Consider the following 22395-nt stretch of genomic DNA (forward strand, 5'->3'; position numbering starts at 1 on the left):
GCATCTCCAGAGTATATGAAGGAGTTAGACACGGACGAAATATAAATTAGGGTTTAGGTGAAATACAAGCCTGGACTCAAAATTTGCCTGAGATGGGGATTCCGAAACTTCAAAAGGTAGGTGCATGAATTTTCTCACGTCTCTTCACCAATATCGAGGCCATCCAGGAAACCGTTTAGAAACTCTCTCTTCCACACATACCCGCATGTACGTATTCAGAAACTCAAGGATGCACAAAGAGAGAAAATTAGGGTTTTGGACGAGTAAACCCTAATTGACGAATTCTATTCTTCCAAGACGGAAATTTTGGCCCATCAAGGCTTCATTATTAATTCTTTGGCGTTCAACACAAATTCCTAGGGAATGCCAAGGTCCAGAATCGATTTCAAGATCAAAGTCGCAACGATAGAAGGCTAAACATCAATTCGGGGATTCTGCACGTCTAAAAGGATGAATGAATTGTAATAGTGTACGAATGATTTGTTACCATCTATATACTCATCATAGAACAATCAAGGTTCTACTTTGAGTAGGGGACTTAATGTAGATGGTAAATTTTGGATAAAGGACAAAAGCGTCATTTCAACCCTATAGACAGAATTCAACTCTCACGGGAGAGATTAATCCCTTGGTACTCAAGGCATCCTTAGCCACGATTTCTAGTATACGTCCCCGCGAGACACTGCTGGTCGTGATGCCGTGACTCCTAGCGCACATCCTCAACGAGATACTGCTGGTCACGTAGTAACTGTAGAGCGTAAAACGTCCCCGGCAGACTTATGAACCAGAATAGACACAATTCCAGCATGTTTTCACGAGACGCAGCTGATTGTGATGCCATGATTCCTAGTATACGTCCTCAACGAGATGCTGCTGGTCATGTAGGCTCTGTAGATGCGTAAATATGTCCCCGATGGACTTATGACCCAGAGCGGAGATTTGCATATCTTCCGTAAGCACGACTCACCCTATTTGAGACCAAAGACTGAATCTTAGTACATCATCGCGAGATACACTGGTCATGTCTGCTCTAGGCTCTGTCTCGACTTAATGAGGTTTCCGGATAACTCCTAGGACATCCCCGTGAGATACGCTGGTTATTCTACCTCTGAGCCTTTTCGACAGACTCCTAGAACATCCTTTCGAGATACACTGGTCTTGTTGGCTCGTCATATGGACACACAGTTGATTCCTAGCACATCTCTGCAAGATACGCTGGTCAAAGACAAGTGAACCAAAGTATCGCGGAGACATTAAATCGGGTGCATTTTCTCTCTTCTCAGGCCGAGTCCCATCTGACCGCAGAGAGATACAGATCTGTTAAGAAAATCTTCAGAGAGATTTTTGAACTGACCACAAAAATCTCAGAGAGATTCAAATCTATCTGCAAACTCACGGAGAGATTTTTGAGTTGTCCGCAAAAATCTCATAGAGATTCAAATCTCTCTTCAAAACTCACAGAGGGATTTTAGAGCCGTCCGCAAAAATCTCAGAGAGATTCAAATCTCTCTGCAAAAATCACAAAGGGATTTTTGAACCGTCCGCAAAAATCTCTGAGAGATTCAAAATCTCTTTGCAAAAATCACAAAGAGATTTTTTAGCGTTTTACAAAATCTTGAAGAGATTCGAATCTCTCCTTAAAATCTAGGATAGATTTACATGATAGGGACACGCCTTACCTAGTGCTCAAGCCTGTTTCTCAGCCTCTCAAATACACTCACGACCAGTAGATTGAGTTTGAATCCGAAAACGTGTTTAGGCTCTCTTGAGCACCTCATACTCAACAATGGGACCTACAAATACAATAATATGGTTTTCACATGGCATGTGTTTCCGGCCATAGAAAGAGGGAGATCAGCCTCAGCTCCTCTCACACTTTGCACACGATTCCTAAGGAATTCCATTTCTTTTCACGTGACTCATCCTAGTCATTCCCACAAATCAGAGAATATCTCTCTATCTTGGCCAACTCGGTTAAAGAGAATATTTCTCTCTCAACACATCATCACAAAGGCTGACTCAGCTTCACACAAATGGGGGGATATCAATTAAGGTTTTGGTCTGGCAGTCTACGGCACGTGTGATAAATACCCGGCTTATTTCTCACCGCATATGAGAATAAAGGCGGTGGAATAATGAGGTAAACTCAACCTAGTTTATCCCTATTCCTGAAGAGACGGGAGAATTGTTCTACACGGCACGGAAATCAATCCTTATCTTCACCGACTTGAGATTAGAGAATCCAGCTATAAATAGGTCATCTATTTTCCAAGCTACGAAGATTTCTGTTAACCTCTCAGAGTAATAACTTGTTCTCTGATCTCTCTCTTCATCTGCTTCGCTCCCTAAGACCAGCCTTAATCCTTATTCCATGTGACTGAAGCAGCCTTTGAACGGCCACTGTGCGTGGTTTAGGCGAAGACTGTTCGCGCTCAACCTCCCGTAACTCACTTTCAGAAACCCTAGAATCTCACTTCTAACCTCTCTCATATTTTAGGTAACTACAATGGTGTACTGAAAAATCATGCTTTAATTTTGTTATTTTTGTAGTTTTGGTATGTTTTTTCTTCGATCTAGAAGTATATATATGGAATACCGAAAAAAAATGTTTCGATTCTGTTTTTTATAAATTTATTACTCGGTTTTCACATGCAGCTGATTTTAGTTTTATTTTGGTTGTTTTTTATATGCTTTTGAGTTGCTTTTGTGTATCAATCATCGGTACGTATATGATATACGGGTGGATTTTGATGAAACAAGTTCAGATCTAAATAAAAAAAAAATCATGTTTTATGTTTATTTCATTAGTAGATCTGATACTTTTATGGTTTTTGGTTTGTTTTTCAGTTTTCTTTTGTGTATTAACTATCAATACATATATGACGTACTGTTCTTTTTGTGTTTACTATGAATCTATAGGTTTTCTCTTATTTTTTTGGTTTGATCCAGCAGTACATATATGGAATACTGAAATATGTGCTTTGATTCGGTTAGATTTTATGGATTCATCACTTCTTCTTGACATGCAGTTGAGTTTTAGTTCATGAATTTCGCAGTACATATATGTCATACTGGTTGAAACTTCTTCTGATTTTGTTTTATTCAGAGTTTTGTCACTTTTTTTGGTTTGATCCATGAGTTCGTATGTGAAATACTGAAGTATGTGCTTTGATTCAGTTATATTCATGAATTCATCACTTCTTGACATGCAATTGAGTTTTTAGTTTATGAATCCGCAGTACGTATATGTCGTACTGATAAAAACTTCTTTTGATTTTGTTTTATTCATAGTTTTGCCACTTTATTTTGGTTTGATCCATGAGTACGTATGCGAAATACTGAAATAGATACTAGTTTTGTTGTTGTGTTTTAATATTGTTATATTCTGGTCACATTTACAGGTTCAATATGTCCAACGGGTACATACTCTATATATAAGCAGTGCGGCAGATATATACTCAGATTTGTAAGTAGTGTAGCGGATATGTATTCAGATTTGTAAGCAGTGTAACAGATATGTACTCAAATTTATAAGTAGTATGGCAGATATATAGTCAAATTTGTAAACAGTGTAGTACATATGTGCTCAAATTTATGGTCCTTTATATGTTTTAATTAAATTTGGGCATCTAGATAAATAAAATCCCGCTTCGGTAGAAGTATGTTATTTCACACGTATTTAAATAATAGGGTATATTAGTCATTTCCATATTTTCAAAGAACTTTTGACCCTAAAATAAAGGTAAAATCTGGTTGGACCCTACTATAAATAACCTTATGGGCCTAGGACCAAACAAGAAATTTTCCAATAATACTCCATAAGGGAGTCTTTTGTTCCTTTTAAGAAACAAGAAAACTAACGAACCAATCAAAGGAAAAAAGCAAGTCATGTCCGTCTGATTGTTGATTCCACAAAGTATAGTCTGTTTTCTTAAGGATTAGATTTGTTATCCGAAAAGGATTCGCAATGCAGCTTGTCGTCTGTTTGTCTTCTATTATTATGCGATCTTTTGAGCTCAAAAGTAAAAAAGAGCTTTTTTGAAATGACAAGTGATCATAACCGAGGAAGGATGGTAAACATTTCGTACACAAGCTTATACAATGTTCGGAAAACTAGCAAATTCATGAAACCATGTTCGCAAAAGACAGCTAGAAGTCGTCTTCACAATAAGTATTCTCTTTTGCTTCTAGAAATCATATATTTTTTTTATACATGGTTAGGAAACTTTCATAAATGAGTGAAAACAGAAGTAAACCAGAGGTAAGGCACATAAGTCTCTATTACTTTTCCTAACTACAAAGGACTTTTAAAGATAAGAGCACAAGAAGAGTCTACACAAAACGCAATAGGGAGGACAATCTCTTTCACTTTGATGCTGATGCATGTGGTGGGGGGCACATTACAGACCAGTAATCACGGTTTTCACACCATATGACTTGTATTCCTTCAACTTGTAGGATTTTTATGAAATGTATTTTTTATTTTGTTTTTCAAAATATCTTAAAAGCCAATTTATCCACTAGTATCTGTTGACATTGTTAGTTGATACATTATATCGACAATGTCCGCGTCGTCAAATTGTTGTTTATTGTTGCTAATGGCTTTTGAATTATTATTTTATTGAGATCTTGTACTTCCATACTACACCAAGTTCAAAGGGACTTAGAGTTGAAATGAAGCGAAAGAATTGTTCTTGATTTGATTCTGAAGTTTTTGTGTTACAACTTTACATACAATGCAACCCAAACACTCCTGCTCTTTCTCTAGTCACCATTTTCAGATTAAATCCTGCACATATGAATAGGTAGACTTCATCATGATCGGACGTTACGAACCAATGGTAAAGACAGACACGTCAAGAGAAACATACACTTACTGTTGGAATTCTATGTTGATTTCAGAAGCAGATGCATCCCCAATCATCGCGAACGTAGCAGCGGATAGAGTCATCGTTGTATTTGCAACAATAGGGTATGAAATCGAACTAACTCCTCGGTCAACAATAGTAACCGCAATCGTAACACCAAGTATACAAAATCCTTGCGCTGAAGCACTTATACATCTCACGAGATATTGTCTTCCACATGAAGCTCCATTATCCCAAATGCCTTCACCAGCGGATGCAAATTGATTGTTTGCAGGAAACTGACTCACGTCAGTACTGTAACAAGCTGTAGCTGCATGTAAATCATCGGAAAAATCAACAGAAGTTGTTTATATATGTTACTAGCACAATTCTTCTGATAAGACTGCATGGGATATACTTACGTAGATATGGGGGACTGTATCTGGTTGCAGTTCCGACATCAGCACCGGAGAAATCAAAGAAGTTTGTGATGATAAAGAGGAAGTGGAGAAGGTGGTGGTGGTGGTGGTGGTGGTGAGATTTCGTCATGGTACAACCACAACTGGTAGGATGATCGGGTTGTTAAAAAAATCATGACCTTTCCCCACGTTATAGTGGAAGAATACTTAAACGTTATGTGTACGACTAGTCAATGATTGGAACTCTTTTGTACCAGTTCAAACGGTTGAGTATAATGGATAATTTGAGTATTTTAGAATAATTCATGATGAATAATAATAATAATAATATGAAGGCAATTGAGTTAAATTTCAATAACGTGCATTAAGCCTTAAATATTCAGACTTAAAAAAAATGACAATTCCAAACGATATGCTCATTGTGAATGCTTTTGGATCAGTTGCACAGGAATTTGTTGGTCCTCATTGTCCTAATATGTTAGGGTTTTGACCATATTAGCTAGGGTTTTGAGGGGGATAAGGATTGATAGGAGATAATATATTCATGCGGGAATATCTCGACTAAAACTGGTATTCTACGGACGTGTGAATATTTTTAGTCGATTTTTTAGGTGAGCAGTGCACTGAATGACCTTGTCCAACATACCCATACCCGTTGGAGTAAATCTGGGTAATTGGTATGGATGTCTAATAATTGGGAAAGTCGCTAGTCTAATCTTCTGGTTCTCACAATACTTCAAAGATTTCTCCGTAAGGGAAGTCTTTGTTCCTTCGAAGGAACAAGAAAAAAACGAACTACGAAAAATAAGTCACGATTCCACATACTGGATATGATATCCGAAAAGGATTGGGAATGCAATTTGTTGTCTGTTTGTCTTCAATTATTGTATATATGTTCTTTTGAGCTCAAACAGCAAAAAACTTCAAGACTGCTAACAGGGGTACCAAGTTATTTGAAGGTGTACCAATATGTATAGGATAAAATATACATTGGTACACCCCCAAGCAATGTGGTACCCCTATTAGCAGCCTTGAAAAACTTGAGTAACAACAAGTGAGAACCAAGGAAGGATCGTTGAGATTGGGTACACAAGTTTAAACAATGTTCGGACACCATTGCGAATTTCTAAATACACACGTAGAAGTCGTTTTCAAAAGTAAACAAAATCTGTTTTATTCTTTTTCGCTTTTAGAAATAGTTTTCAAATTTTGCTCCCAACTTAGAAAGTACTTATTAAGGTATATGTATATCCAAGCAAATACCATTTCCCCTTGTTTAGCTTCTTCGAAGAACTTCCACAATGGAAAGGAAAATTAAATAGTGCCCAACAATAAAGATGGTGGTGCGCATAGTAGATGGCAGCTAAGACTACACCGACGCTTGTCGGGGTATTTTAAACCACAAAATTTGATAAAGCCATACCAGTTCTGATATGGCTTAACAACCACACACAAGAATCAAATTTCACAAACGCATTTCAATAGATAGATTTACCAAAACAAAATCAACAAATCCTTATTTACAAACTCTACCACTTGATATACCAACGAGTATGATTATACCTTCTTACCTGTGTCAGACCCTGCAAACATTCATACAAAAAGTTTCAAAATGCGAAAGAAAGATCTCTCGCTCTCTCTTCAGAGCAAGAAACACAGCAATACATCAAATTGTAAGGGAAAAAGACATACCAAAAAAATAAGACATATTTAAAAGGTGTATTAGGAGAGGAAAAGTGGAGAAAAGGGGACTTACTGCTGGAAGTCGATGTTGATATCTGTCGAAGCAGATGCATCTGCTATCATGGAAAAGGCAGGTTCAGAGAGAACAATAGTTGTTCCTGGACTCGATGGTTGAGATACGGAAGTATTTGCCCGATCAACAATCTTAATCTGAATTGTAACACCCGAAATACACGCTTGTTGCTTCGAAGAACTGATACATCTCACTAGGTATTCCCTCCCACATGACGCTCCATTATCCCAAATTCCTTCTCCAGCTGATCCAAAGAGATTACTTGTAGGAAATTGAGCTTGATCATTTCCGAAACAAGCTGAAGCTGCATTTGGAATCCCACATAAAATCAATAAAATATACAGCAAACACCTTTTAGCATAACCACAATGAAAAAAGAAGAAGTGAGGTTGTCTGATGTTTCATTTCAGTTCTAAGCTGGTTGAAAGCCTTAATTAGACATAAAACCTATACATGTTATTTCTCAATCATGTAAAAACTTACGTATATAAGGGGAACCGTATCGAGCAGCAGTGCCTACATCACCATTGGAAATAATGAAGAGATCTGAAAATATCATGAAGGGGAGAAACCATTGAAGGAAGAGAAGCTGAAGCATTGACATTTTAGTTTAGAGAGATTTTAGCCTCTCTTGATATGTTATCTCATCTCTTACAGTCAACGGCTAGAAAAAGTCTGCTGTTTCTAAATTAATATGTGCATTAAAAATGGATGTAACAACAAATCAGACTTCAACTTGGACGGCTGTGTGGTCATCCTACATCCAGGAAAAATGCTAGGCAATCAGTTTAGGGTCAAGTTGACTATGAAAAGTCTAGTTCCTATCACAAGGATGATTAGTGAATAAAAATAAACTTTATTTACAACTTGGCCCATGTTTCTTTGATAACTAATTGCTCAGAAGGTTCCAAACTAAGCTAGTTAGTTATCTATAAACTAACAGGAAACCAAAATTAAAATTTCTATGAATTGATTATTATTCAAAACTAACAACCCTATGTCAAAATCACAATCAACAAAGGGATAAGAAGGCTTCACAGATAAATCGAGATAACAATAAACGTGACTCGATTATGTTTCAAGCAAAGACTAGACAAAAGTGAGAATATCCTCAGAAAGTTCCCTGGAAAAGTAACATATTAGAGAAAAATGAAGATACGTGATGTAAATAAATAAGATTGAGTGAAGGAATATGAAACATATGTCAAGAAAACCTAGAAAGGTAAGGTTGTTGAATGATCAAAACCAAGATTTACGGCGCCAATGTTCTAGGACAAGACATGGGTTAATGATTATTTTATGATTGACTTTCAAATAATAAAAACATGAAGCAAAAAAGTCTGAAATGTGCAGAATAAATTGAAAATAACGGAATCGTTATAATGGTGTTTCTAGCAGAAAAACTCATCTGAAATCTGATGTGATTCTAAGATCTGAACCAAAGTTCACATTTTTTTCTGGGAGCTGGGTTTAATACCGAATCTACTACGAGTAAAAGTAGTCAGCTAAAAAATGAATTTTAACGAATCAACTCGCCTACCAACTCAAAAACAAGAAAAAACAAAAATCAGACCAATACCTTACTGCTATCCCAGGTCCGGTTACCAATACACTACTAGACATGTTTTATCATTCTTATCACAGATCAGCGTGCAGACAGATTTTACCATTCAATTCAGTCAGCACTAATGTCTTGGATGCTTTAACTCTTAAATAAACAATATGCTACTCCCTGTATTTTGCCTTTCTTTAAAGAACTAGCTGGTAAGCCCAATGCAAGTTTTTAATTTGACTCGTGATTCTTGAAGCCAACCACTCGTGCTGATATCATGTATAACAGCAGAATAGAACAAAAGTTTGCTGGAACTAATACCTAATACTACTATAGAGTAACAACTAAACATTCAGAACAACTACTGTTGTCTGCTGTTTTCCATAAGCAAAAACTAATTCTAGATAATTAATCCTCTCTTTTACGAATACCTTACAGTTAAAGATATACTGGTACTCCTCCTTTCTTTAACAGTTTGAACTTTCAGGTCAAGTGATGGTAATCAACCACCTGATTACCGGTTTGTATGTGTTTTCTGTACGACTGTACTAGTAGTTTTGTACCCTCTATCATACTTAGAATATCTCAATGCCTACAATAAATTATGAATAACCTCTTTAGTGGCCATCATGCATTTCTGAATTCTACAGGCTACAAGCATAGGTGAACCAGCACTATAATCTAACTGAAGCACCAAACTCATTCATTTATACAATGTAATGCCAAAGCATCTTGCATCAAGCCTACATAAGTTCTAGGACTATCATCATTAGATTCATAACAATGATACACGTGTATACTATCGTAACTTCTGAAAGCGAATGGTGTTTGAACTAACAGTCATATTGTAAAGCATCATCCAGTTAGAAACAATAACATAAGCAAGATTCTGTTACGCAACAGAAACATTGACCAACAACAAATGAGAACAAAAATATTAACCAATTCAAAAGTTATACATGCCTAGTACTAGCACTTCTTCCCACATTTCATTTTCTGGAGAGACTTCTCTGGTTGTTTAACCCAAGCGATGCAGGAATCCTAGAACAGGAGTTATTTGTATTTGGAAGAAATAAAATTTAAAGATTCCTTTTCCGCTGTGAACGTCTACTTAAAACTCCCCACACACACAAAGAAACAAAATGATGCTGTTATCACCCTCCAGCTGCAGATGTCTAATATTCCTCTCCTTCGCCCAGATAATTGCTTGTAGGGCACCCAACGCCTCAGCTTGCTCCTCATCCCAGGCTATTAGTGGGATACTTGCCGTGCCCTCACATTCACCTGCATATGATTTGGAATTAGTCCAATACCACATTTATTTGCACTATCATGGAAGCTAGCATCAAAATTTGCCTTAGCAAAAGGAAAACTAGGTTTACTCCATGTTAAATTCCTGTTCACTCTGACAATGCCAGAGTGCCTATTAGTAGCCTTACTAGAGAGATACTTTTCCCAATTAAGCTTGTATTGTTTAATTTGGTTGACCACCATATCTACCGGAATAACAGTATTCTCGAAAACAGGGGTGCATCTTCTTTTCCAGATAAACCACATCATAAACAAGTTTTTGTACATTAAAATGCACTGCAGAGAACCATTCTTCGAACCGTAGCAATTATTAAAAAGATGAGCCAAATACTTGTACCGACTCAAACAACATATATCATTCAATTTCAATGGTATCTTAATAAAACTCGTCATCTCACTATTAAAGATTGGCAATGCAGTTATAGAAATTGCAGGTTCTATGATTTCTCATTAGAAATCTGAGAGTAGTTTTCCAAACGACCTAAGCAGAGTCTACATGTTACTGCAGATTTGGATTTAAGATAGCCTACTAATAAACAACAATGAAAAGAAAACATATATTATGTCAAATATCATCTTGTGGATCGAAATTGTAGTCTTGTAGAGAGAACAAAAAAAAAGTGGTACCTTGGGACTGCTTGAGAACCTCCTCAACATGGATCGAGTAACAAGTGTAAGTGCCATGCCTGGAAGAGAAAGATCAATGAGACTCTTCTTTAGCAAATCACTCCACATAATTCTAAAATCAGAAATATATTTGTCCAAATTATGAATAACGCCAAAAAACAAAGGAAAAAAAAGAACTACTGATTGTACCAACTCAATCAAGAGAGATCAATACAAAAATTAACATAGACTAGCTTCAAGAATCAGCATGTAACTAAAACTTACATAGAGAAGAGATCAAAGAACCTTCAGGCATGATTTCAAAATACTGATATAAGAAATAGCGCATGATTTTGCATAGTAAGACAACAAAAAATATACAAACACAAAACACTTTAAATATTTAACCATCCCAACTCTCTCTTTTTATGTCGAGGCTGTAGGTATAATCAAGCACAAATGGGGCAATAAACCATCACATGAAGCTTGTGCCGATATAAGGAACCCATGCACGGTTTGTGGGCTGTTTCAATGAAATAAGTACAGACAGGGAAAAGAAAATAACGGATTTAGAAACAACTTTAGAAACACTATATTATAAAAAGTGGAAATTAGCATGCATGGAAAAACCAACCAAAACCATATGAAAGAAGAATAAAGAGTCGAGATGGGAAAAAGCAAGCGAAGTTGCAAGTAATGGGAAACAGCAGCCCTAAGCCAGAAGTGAAGCACGTTTTGGTGGTGAAATTTTAAGCCTCAAACCACAGAGGAGAGGATCAAACAACTCATAAAGGAGGTTGTTAAGCTCACTGATGTTTTCAAAACCATCAAGGAATTTGTTTTCATATGTACATTGATGTTGAATACAGGGGAGATGATGAGATCACATAAGCATTGAGCTAAATTATAATACAGATCGACTTAATCCTAAATCAAAGACGGATCGATTTAACTCCAAAATCAAATGCAGATCAGCGAAAAAGTAGTAGGCAATACCTAATCTGATCGGCTAATAGCATCGTCATGCATTTTCGAATTCTACCTGCTACCAACTGAATCAGCACTAGAATCCAACTGAAGTACCAAACTCTGATGTGAAGCTAAGAGCTGAACCAAAGTTCACACTATCATTAAGGGAGCTGAGTTTAATACTGAATCTACTACGAGTAGAAGTATTCAGCCAAACAATGAATTTACATGAACCAGGGCAATACCAACTCAAACACAAGATAAAACAAAAATCAGATCAATATCTTACTGCTAACCCACGTCTGTTTACCAGTACTACATATGTTTTAACCAGTCTTAGGATTCTTAAACATTTATCACAGATCAGTGTGAAGACAGATTTTACCATTGCAATAGTAATGCCTTGGATGCTTTAACTATTAAATAAACAATATGCTGCTCCCTGTATTTCGCCTTCCTTCAAAGAACTATCTGGTAAGCTCAATGCAAGTTTTAATTTGACTCATGATTCTTGAAGCCAACCACTCGCGCTGATGTCATATATATAACAGCAGAATAGAACAAAAATTTGCTGGAACAACACCTAATAGTACTACTATAGCATAACTACTATGATCCCAAGGAATTCCAAGTGATCTTAGGATCAGTTTCCCAGAATGTTCAGAACTACTACTTTTATATACTGTTTTCTATAAGCAAAAATACAACAAATAATTAATCCTCTCTTTTATGAATCTCTTACAATTAAGGATATAGTGTTACTCCTCTCTTTAACAGTTCGAATTTTCAGGTCAAGTGGGGGTAATCAACTACCTGATTACCAATTTGTATATGTTTTCGGCACCAGTAGTTTGGTACCCGCTATCATACTCATAAGCATGGATGAATCATCATAACAGTGATAAACATGTATACCATCATGACGTCTAAAATCAAATGGTGATTAAAGTAACAGTCTTATTGTAAAGCATCATCCAGTGACATAACATTAACATTAAATAACAACTAATCAGAACAAAATTATTAGCCAATTAAAAACCCATACATACCTAGTGATAGGTACAATGAACCCAGGCCTCAGCACTTCTTCCTTCATTTCACTTCCTGGAGAAACTTTTCTAGTTGTTTATCCCAAGCAATGCAGGTGAAAATTAGAATCCTTGAACAAGAGTTACTTGTATTTGGAAGAACTAAAATTCGAAGATTCCTTCCCCACTGTGAACATCTACTTACAACTCCCGCCCACACACAAAGGAAACAAAATGATAACAATTGACAACTCCAAAAGTTAAACGGATATTATTCCTTGAGAATGAATTGCTGTCTTCCTCATTAAACTCGCTGAGAGGTTATATTTACATCTCTAGAAGGCGAAAAACATTGTTGTTTTTATCTGGAAATTCACTAACATTACATGGCAAAACTTGAAATGAGTATGCGCAACAATTTACACTCAGCCTGAATTGAGCTTCGAGAATCTACTCTTAAGATCCGCAGCCAAATGGCTCATACCAGCTTTATAGAGATCCTTTGATACTTTGACATAAACAGGAAAATTGGGTTTGAGCCCCTTTTCAATCATCAGAACAAGAATATCTCGAGCATCGAGCAACTTTCCCTTTTTATGATGAAGGCTTGCAAGCAAACTATAATTCACATTACCAGAGTACTTATACCTCACAGCCATATCAACAACAAATTTATATGCTTCCTGGAATCTATTAGAGTTGAAGTAACCCTTGATGAAAGCTGCATGAGTCGTTAGCCGAGGTTCAAGACCTCCAGAAATCATCTGATTAAGGAATTCCATTGCAAAATCCAACCTATCTTGTCGACAGGCATGAAAAATGAATATCTCAAAGGTAATAGCATCAGGCATATACCCCAACTCATTCATTACCTCAACCAAGCTACAAGCTTCGCCAATTCTTCCGTCCTTGCAGAGGCTACCAAGCAAATAGTTGTAAGTATTGGAATTCGGATAACAACCATATCTCCTCATCTCACCAAACAACTCCCTCGCTTCTTGGAACTGACTACCACGACACTTGGCCCAGACGAGAACATTGTAATAAGAAGTCCTCCTTGCTGTTTCCTCCATCACAAAGACAGCCAAATCGAAAGCTTTCAATATACATAACATCTTAATCAAATAAAATATCCCAGATCTCCCAGCTGAACCCCCAGCTTCATTCAACAATTCAACAATTTTTCTCACATTATCTATACCTTTACATTCATCCTCTAAAGAGTCAGCTAGAAATGCAAATGCGTTTTCAGATAAACAAATTCCTTTTCGAGAAAAATCCTTAAATAGAACCACCATCGAATCGTAATCCTCTACTCTACCCAGATTATCAATAATCATACTACAAAACACAGAACTCCTCTTAATATCAATATGTGTTTCACTAAGCCAGCAAAAGAAATGCAAACCTGACACTCCATCATAATTCAAGCGCCGAAAAACCTTCCTAACTAAATCAAGAGAGATATTCACATCCATCAGATTAATCTTACTCTCCAACTCACTTCCATCTCTTTTTATCAATTCTACAATTTGAACAACCTCTTTTTCCTCATTATGATTTCTTCTTCTATCTAATCCAAATTTAAGACTAACACCATTATCTAACTCCTCTAATTCATACTCTTGTTTCGAAACCAATCGCCGCTTAGACGACGACCCTAAAGAATCATCCGTAAAAAATCGACGAAAAATGGGGAAAAATAACAAATCAAGATTTAAGATATTAGAGTATCTACATTTACCAGTGGTTCTTTGAGCAGCAGAGGACAATGAAATTGATTGAAATAAGTAGACAGTGTGATTAAATTTTCTCTGAATGAGACGTGAGATTGTAGCCACCATTAAGAAAACAGAACTAGGGTTTATGGTTGGGATTGAAGTGTTGAAATGGGAATAGAAATCACAGATCAAAAGAAGAGAGTGTTGTGGATGATTGTTAAGGGTTTAAGAAATACCTGAAGTTTTGATTACTGTTTGAAATTTCCATCCCACATGGAGAGAGAGGGGGGGTGGCAGAAGAGAAGGGAGACAGGGTTTAACGTTTGAGAAGAAACAAATACAACAGCTTGGATAGGGATAATTTCGTAAATTGCGGGATCTTTCTGTTCTGAGTTCTGAGCTCAATTTGTAGTGGGCTTGTACTGCTCCAGTTAGGGTCCAAACTGATCCATTTACCATTTATCTTTATTTTTTCTTTGAAACAGTATTGATGATATTTTTATTTTTTTTCTTTGAAATAAGAAGGTTGAATTCCAGGACGCTTTGTGACATCAAAAGGAGCCTTGAAGAGGACTAATAGTGCATTTCAAACAGTGGCATGGGCTCTGGTTGAAGGTATGAATTTAGTTATGTCCCATGGGTGGCATAAAGTTATCTTTGAATCAGATAACTTAAATATTTGTAGGTTTGTTCAACAACAACATCCTCCTCCTCCTTGGAGGAGTTTATCTCTTTTAAGGAGTTGTATAAATATGTGTAATAATAATACTCTAGCTTGGTCTTGTTCTCATGTTTATAGGTGTTGTAATAAAGCAGCTGATGCTTTAGCAAAAGCTGTTAGAAGGATGTATCTGAATGAGGAATGGTGGTTTCCCCCACCTGGCATGTTAATTCCTGATTTAAACTCTGATGTAAATTATCCTCTTGTTTAATATATTTGCTCCTTTGTTCAAAAAAAATGGTTGAATTGATGGAAAAGTGAAATACAATCTAGGGAAATGAGCCTCATAAAATTACGTGGATGTATAAAACATTAAATCCAAATCCAATGAGATCACTCTTACGTCAATTTCTTTAAAGACATCCATGGTATATATATAATGGAGGACAAATATTTGCTTAATCATCACAACAATCTCATCAAAAGTTTTATGCCTAGCTCCAATGCCAAACACTGTCCCATGTTTTTCCTTATATAAGTGTCATATTGCAGCTATTCTGATTGGATATGCCACTGAGTTTAATATAGCTTTAGGTTTCAAACTGTTTAAGTATAGCATGAGGCGTAATCCAAGCTATTCTAAAAACATTCATAAAGTAATACCAGATGTCATGTGCATCCTTACAACACAAAAACAAAATGGTCAATTACTTATACATCTTATTTACAAAAATAGAGTTTCCATCATTTATTTGTATTTTATTGACAAAAATAACAATTGTCATTTTTGCGTGTTAGTACTTATATGTCTAAGCATAACAAGGGTTGGCAGTGACAAAAAACTACCCAAAACATAAATCTAACTTTATATGAGGAATCTACTTTATCTAAAGAATCTTCTGAAAACCATATTCATGGTCATCCTCCGTTGGACTTTATATCATTTCTTCACACTGAGATCCTTAAAGATTGAAATCGAATCATCTTCTTTAGAAAAGTCTAGAACATGCCCTAATTCATCACACAAGAGATTAAACCAGGGGTGCACGTTACCCCCTTTATTATTCGTTGTATACCTATCCCGAGTTCTACACCTAGTTTCTAGTCTTAGTATTTTAAAAATAGGTACATAGGAAATTAGATAAAAAAAATTTGAAAACGAAACCCAACTTAATTACTACTATTTATACATCTCTCTGACTTTAATTCTGTCTTTTTCCTTTCTTTACATGATTCATTTCACATTATGCTGATATTCTCTTGAACACTTAACAACTAACTTATTTGATTCCCTATTTATACTTCGACAAGTCTCCTATATAGGTTCGTGCATTTGTGTTATATCTTTGTCATTGTTATCTCCCAGGAATTAGATGTGTCAATTAACAATATGACTTTTCATATGTACGGCTCTTCCATTTTTCTTTGTTTGAACAGTCTCAACTATGTGATATTCCTTTCCTGCTTCACATCTCTCGCCAAAATACTTATTAATTATTGTACAAGGGATTCTTCATTTAGGTTCATGAAAACGTTAGTGGTGTACTATGCACCTCTCATTTTCAGGAGACACAGATAAATATTTTGATGAATCCCTTCATTCCGATGAATTTTGGAAAATGGATGAATTTCATATGTATCTCAGGTTTAAAAAATAAACTGTTGTCGGTAAAAATCAATGGATTCAAGATTTAACTGATATTTCTTTCAAAGAACTAGATATAACAAATCGAGCATGTCGGTTGTTGAATCTTGAACACAACCAAAATCTCCAAAAACAGGAGTTGCCGATACACATAAAACTACAACAACAATTGGAGTTGCAAGTATTCCTAAAAATGTAAAAGATTGTAATATCTCTGAAAGTTTTTCTGGTTCCCCGAGGAAGATTACTCATAAGGTTGAGGAAACTAAAAAATAACTTCTTAGCAAGATTATAGTTGAGAAAAATTCCTTGAACCATATGACCATATGATCCAAATGGGTTAGTTTTCCATGATATGGGTAAAGAGACATTTTATCACCTAAAAAAATAAACGAGAAACTCGTAAAGTTTATTATAAGAATTCTTTGAAGCCACAATGGTACATAAACATGGTAAAAGTATATCTGGATTATTTTTATCTCAACATTTTGGTCATTGCGCCAATCATTGCAATTTAATGAATATCCATAGATATCGAAACAAGTTTCATACAAAGAAACCATTTCAACATAAAATGATTCTAATTGGAAACAAATATGGAAAGTATCCTTTCAGTTATATTGTTGAAAATGGGTTAATGCATGTACCTCATAATTGTTTTTGTCTTTTTTACATGTACCGACAGTATGATTAAATTTTCTATGAATGAGATATGAAATTTTAGCCACCATTAAAACAGAACTAGGGTTTATGGTTAGTATTAAAATATTGAAAATAGGAATAGAAATCAGAAATCAAGATAAGAGAGTGTTGTGAATGATTGTTAGGGTTTACGAAATATCTTAAGTTTATATTAATGTTTAAGATTTACATCGCACATGGAGAAAGAGAAAGAAGAAAAGAATTAAATGGGGAATGGAAGAAAAGGAAAAACAAGGTTTAACGTTTGAGAAGAAAAAAATACAACAGCGTGGATCGTGGGCTTGTGCTATACCACTTTGTGATCGTAAGATCCAAAGGATTTATTTATTTTTATTTTTCTTTAAAACAAAAGATTTTCTTTTTTTAGTGTTTTGATAGATAGAACAGTGGTTTGTGGTCCCTAGATTGCTTTCTAATTCTCTGCATTTAATAATTTTTATGCAATTACCATTATTGGGGTGCATAAGAACCATCAGACCACTTGATGGTTCTCAAATAAAAAGGTTATATTGATGAAAAAAGAAATACAATTCGGGTAAAGGAGTCTCACAAAATTACATGAGTCTAAAACATCATTTTCAAATTACATGGGTTATCTAACTAAAAATTATACTCGAAATCCTCTCTCTCTTTCTTTCTTTCTTCCTTGTAGACGAAAACCCTACCCTTGCAGACCGACGCCTTCTCAGATTTACTATGTCGATCAACAACATCTATTAATCACTGTATTTAGCATCAAATTTCCTTTATGTTGTATTTTAATTTCTATTTCAGTTTTGTTGATATGTTTTTTTGGGTTTGTTTGTTTGGGGATTGGATTGATTGTGCAACTATCGTATGGCATCTAATGAAAAAGGAAGACCAAAGCATAGTATCATTTTCAGCTCTGATTTACAAGCATCTCACAGCTTCAGCAACAACTTCGGCATGTATGGTTAGTTCGGCTTCGATTAACAACTCTAGGTATCCTCCTAATCTTTAGATAGGGTTTATCTTTGATCAAATATTAATTAGATCCACTTTTTTTTGGTTGGTAGAAGGATTAACTATGCTTGTGGTGTTAATAGGATTTCAATTTATCTTGTTTTAATTTTAGTTTGTAATACGAAAGAATTAATATTTCCGGTTTTATTTTTAAATTTGTTTGATTAAGGTTTAGTATTGAAAACATAGACAACATCAACTCGTTCAAGATCGTCAAGTTCAACTATTATACAGATCTCCAAAGTCGAGTCGGCCAGATCTATTCCGACACAGACACTCAAAAATTGATTCAGAATACCATTGTTACTTGAGACACTTTGATTACTATTTGAGACACTTTGGTTACTTTTTGGCTACTGTTACTACTAGTTGGGTTACTGATACCTTGATTGCATTAGGCAATCTAAACTTAAAAAACTTCAGTTCATGTTATTTACATGTTCTGATGAACATTGGGTTGGATTTAATCCGGTCATTGACTTGTGCTTTGTCATATATTGGTTTTGTTTTAAAAACCAGTTTGGCCTAAATGTTTCGTCCTCTTCATTGTGAGAGAAGGTTCTCTGAAACTGTTTTTAGATTTGAAGGGATAGATTTGATAGGAAAGGATTGGGGGAAATACTATGACTTGTATGACTTTTGTATGATCTTGAAAAAAACTTGTAAGGTTTTCGATTTCCTAAATCGACGTTATCAATATATCGTTTGAGGCTTGCCTCTTTTCCGATTTTTTTTTAATAAATAATTCTTACATCAGTTTATTTAAAAGTATCCATATTATACAACCAAAATACAAGAGCTTGAGTAATTATCACAACAACCTTATCAATAGTCTTATGCCTAGTTTCAAATGTAAGCGTTTTCCCATGTTTCTCTTTACATAAGTGGTGTACTAGAGCAAACTGCACCTTTTTTACTTATCTCCTTGGACATGCCATTGAGTTTAATGTAGCTTTAAGCTTCAAACTATTAAGGTAGAAAATAAGACGTAATCCAAGCTATTTTGAAACGATTCCCAAAGTAACAACAAATGTCATACTTACAACAAAAAAAAAACAAAATGGTCAATTGTTTCCGCATCTTGTTTACAAAAATACAGTTTCCATCATTTTTTTTATTATGCATTTTGTTGATAAAAATAGCAATTGTCATTTTGCATGTTAATACGGTGTCAACTAGTAAGCCAATGTATTTCTACGGTGTCTACGTCAGTTCTAGTGAATGGTTCACCGGGAGATATATTTAAACCAACAAGAGATTTAAGACAAGGGGGTCCACTGTCTCCTTATCTTTTTATTTTGTGTATGGATGTTTTATCTAGATCTCTGACTGTTGCTCAGAACAATGATAGCATAGTTGGTCTCAAGGTAGCTCCTACTGCCCGTCCCATAACACACTTATCCTTTGTTGATGACATTCTAATTTTCTCTAAGGCCTGTCCTGCAGGTACTAGAACTCTTAATGGCATTATTGACAGCTTTAGCAAGTCTTCTAGACAAGCAATTAACTTCAAAAAGTCTGGAGTTGTTTTCAGTCCAAAAACTGATAACAACCTTAAGACTGAAATCACTAACATTCTCAATATAAAGAGAATTGGTTTGCAGGAAAAGTATCTTGGGGTCTCTCTTCTTCTTCAGAGAAATAAGCAGGAATCTTTCAGCAACATGATGGATAATTTTGGCGGTAAGTTGGGCATATGGAAAGGTAAGGTCTTTAACCAAGATGGTAGAACTATCTTGACCCAAACATCATTAGGTAGTATGGACACTCACACTATTTCTGTTTTCTCGATGCCAAAATTTTTAATGGATAGAATGGACTCTATCCAACGAAAGTTCTGGTGGAGTAAGGACTCCAATACTAGAGGTGTCTTTCTTATATCTTGGGATGGTGTAGCCTTACCCAAGGACCAAGGTGGTCTAAATATTAGGAAAGCTTATATTTTCAATAAATCCCTCTTAACTATGTTTGCTTGACGAATGTTGAACAATGAGGATGCTCTGTGGGTGCAGATACTTTGTCATAAATACTTCTTAGGATTCCATCCTCTTTCTGATGAGTTATCGACTAATGGATCTTGGATTTGGCAGGGTATCTGCCAAGGTCTACAAGTTATCAAGGATAATTATTGCTGGGAAGTGGGAGATGGGAAAAATATAAAGATTTGGAAGGATTGTTGGGTTCCAACTTTAACCTCCCATCTCCCAACCCAATTTTTTTCTAGGGATATTGTTACAGTAGACCAGCTCATAGACAAGGATACGAATTACTGGAATTTGACTATGTTGAATGCTCTGTTTCCACAAAACATAGTTAAAGAACTTTGCAAAATTAGGCTTCCAATTGCAGGTGCTGACAGAATTAGATGGAAAGGTACAAGAAATGGTATGTTTAGTGTTAAATCGGCTTATAACTATATTTTAAGTTCTATTCAAACTAATGCCAACATGAATACATCTAATTTTCCTTGGAAAAAGTTGTGGAAGCTTAGTTTTCCTCCAAAGGTTCTTCATATTTTATGGAAGTGTGTCCATAATTGTCTTCCGGTTAGGGATAGACTAGGTAGGCATGTAGATAACATTTCTACTGTTTGTCCTTACTGTAATGATTCTTGTGAAACCGTGCAGCATTTATTTCTAGATTGTTCTATTATTAACAGAATCTGGTTTGCTCTTGACTCAAGTATCTTTCACTCTGTCTTAAATGTGAACTTTTCAGATTAGTTTATGAATCTGTTTACTGTTAATTCTTACCATAGTCCTAATCATCAGTCTGTGGTTAGATTTATTTTTTTGACAATGTGGATGATTTGGAAGCAGAGATGCAATATCGTTTTTGGCAGGGATAAAGTTAATCCCAGTAAACTGATTTCTCTAATAAAAAAGAGATCAGTGAATGGGAAAACTTTCTCATTAAGGGTTCTGTAAGTAATACCCCAACTACTCAGCAAAAAACAAGTTGGACACCACCTTCTATTGACTTTGAGAATATAAATTTTGATGCGTCTTTTGATAAAAACACCTTTACTATGGGCATTGGACTAATCCATAGAAACTATGCAGGTGATTATAAGGGAGCATGGGGTGAATCGGGAGAAGCAGTATACGAGGAACAAGCCGAAGCATTAGCCCTGCAGAAAGCGATAGAATGGGCTATTGATAAAGGGTTGCAGAAAGTGCATTTCAAAGGAGATAATAAAAATGTGGTAGAAGCAGAGAATGGTTCCATCAGTGGTATTCAATGGACAACAAGTCCAATAATAAGAAGTTGTTTATTCCTTTTAAAATATGTCAATGAATGGATATAGGCCAAAGCCGCCACACGCGCCATTGGCACATGCCAAGCAACTCCTGCAACCTGGCATGCCAAAGCCGTGCAACCAAGGCCAAATCCGCCACACGCGCCATTGGCACATGCCAAGCAACGCTTGCATCCTGGCGTGCCAAAGCTGTGCAACCCAAGGACAAAGCCGCCACACGCGCCATTGGCACATGCCAAGCAACTCTTGCAACCTGGCGCGCCAAAGCGGTGCAACCCAAGGCCAAAGCCGCCACACGCGCCATTGGCACATGCCAAGCAACTCTTGCAACCTGGCGTGCCAAAGCCGTGCAACCCAAGGCCAAAGACGCCACACGCGCCATTGGCATATGCCAAGAAACTCTTGCAACCCAGCTTGCCAAAGCCGTGCAACCCAAGGCCAAAGCCGCCACACGCGTCATTGGCACATGCCAAGAAACACTTACAACCTGGCATGCCAAAGCCGTGCAACCCAAGGCCAAAGCCTCCACACGCGCCATGGCACATGCCAAGTAACTCTTGCAACCTGGCATGCCAAAGCCGTGCAACCCAAGGCCGAAGCCACCACACGCGCCATTGGCACATGCCAAGCAACTCTTGCAACCTGACGTGCCAAAGCCGTGCAACCCAAGGCCAAATAGGCCACACGCGCCATTGGCACATGCCAAGCAACTCTTGCAACTTGGCATGCCAAAGCTGTGCAACCCAAGGCCAAAGCCGCCACACGCGCCATTGGCACATGCCAAGCAACTCTTGCAACCTGGCATACCAAAGCCGTGCAACCCAAGGCCAAAGCCACCACACGCGCCATTGGCACATGCCAAGCAACTCTTGCAACCTGGCATGCCAAAGCCGTGCAACCCAGGTCTAAAGACGCCACACGCGCCATTGGCACAT

At 36.5% G+C, this 22395-nt stretch overlaps 3 protein-coding genes across 4 annotated transcripts; all 3 read right to left on the minus strand.

Moving 5' to 3' along the window:
• Nucleotides 1-4593: 4593 nt before the first annotated feature.
• Nucleotides 4594-6421, minus strand: LOC113340780 (EG45-like domain containing protein). Its single transcript, XM_026585861.1, has 3 exons — nt 5270-6421; nt 4878-5178; nt 4594-4789 (listed from the first exon to the last, which is right to left on the minus strand). The coding sequence occupies exons 1-3, from the start codon at nt 5394-5396 to the stop codon at nt 4783-4785; spliced, it is 435 nt and encodes a 144-aa protein (XP_026441646.1). The 5' UTR covers nt 5397-6421; the 3' UTR covers nt 4594-4782.
• A 209-nt stretch (nt 6422-6630) lies between these two features.
• LOC113340781 (EG45-like domain containing protein) lies at nt 6631-7696 on the minus strand. Its single transcript, XM_026585862.1, has 3 exons — nt 7506-7696; nt 7023-7326; nt 6631-6849 (listed from the first exon to the last, which is right to left on the minus strand). The coding sequence occupies exons 1-3, from the start codon at nt 7624-7626 to the stop codon at nt 6843-6845; spliced, it is 432 nt and encodes a 143-aa protein (XP_026441647.1). The 5' UTR covers nt 7627-7696; the 3' UTR covers nt 6631-6842.
• A 1709-nt stretch (nt 7697-9405) lies between these two features.
• On the minus strand, nt 9406-14491 carry LOC113340779 (pentatricopeptide repeat-containing protein At5g16640, mitochondrial-like). Of its 2 annotated transcripts, XM_026585859.1 has the most exons (4): nt 12510-14491; nt 11488-11598; nt 10513-10571; nt 9406-9858 (listed from the first exon to the last, which is right to left on the minus strand). In XM_026585859.1, the coding sequence occupies exon 1, from the start codon at nt 14330-14332 to the stop codon at nt 12914-12916; it is 1419 nt and encodes a 472-aa protein (XP_026441644.1). In that variant the 5' UTR covers nt 14333-14491; the 3' UTR covers nt 9406-9858; nt 10513-10571; nt 11488-11598; nt 12510-12913. The 2 variants fall into 2 exon arrangements, with proteins under 2 accessions (XP_026441644.1, XP_026441645.1); XM_026585860.1 differs by lacking the exon at nt 11488-11598.
• Nucleotides 14492-22395: the final 7904 nt, after the last annotated feature.

The sequence above is a fragment of the Papaver somniferum genome, unplaced genomic scaffold, assembly GCF_003573695.1.
Source record: "Papaver somniferum cultivar HN1 unplaced genomic scaffold, ASM357369v1 unplaced-scaffold_23, whole genome shotgun sequence".
Classification (NCBI taxonomy): Eukaryota; Viridiplantae; Streptophyta; class Magnoliopsida; order Ranunculales; family Papaveraceae; genus Papaver; species Papaver somniferum.

Excerpts from the sequence above, each read along its gene's own strand:
- LOC113340779 (XM_026585860.1), bottom strand. The coding sequence starts at position 14,332 with ATGGTGGCTACAATCTCACGTCTCATTCAGAGAAAATTTAATCACACT.
- LOC113340780 (XM_026585861.1), bottom strand. The coding sequence starts at position 5,396 with ATGACGAAATCTCACCACCACCACCACCACCACCACCTTCTCCACTTC. Across the intron at positions 5,179-5,269 it reads ATACAGTCCCCCATATCTAC|CTACAGCTTGTTACAGTACT; the intron begins GTAAGTATATCC and ends ATTTACATGCAG.
- LOC113340781 (XM_026585862.1), bottom strand. The coding sequence starts at position 7,626 with ATGTCAATGCTTCAGCTTCTCTTCCTTCAATGGTTTCTCCCCTTCATG. Across the intron at positions 7,327-7,505 it reads ATACGGTTCCCCTTATATAC|CTTCAGCTTGTTTCGGAAAT; the intron begins GTAAGTTTTTAC and ends TTCCAAATGCAG.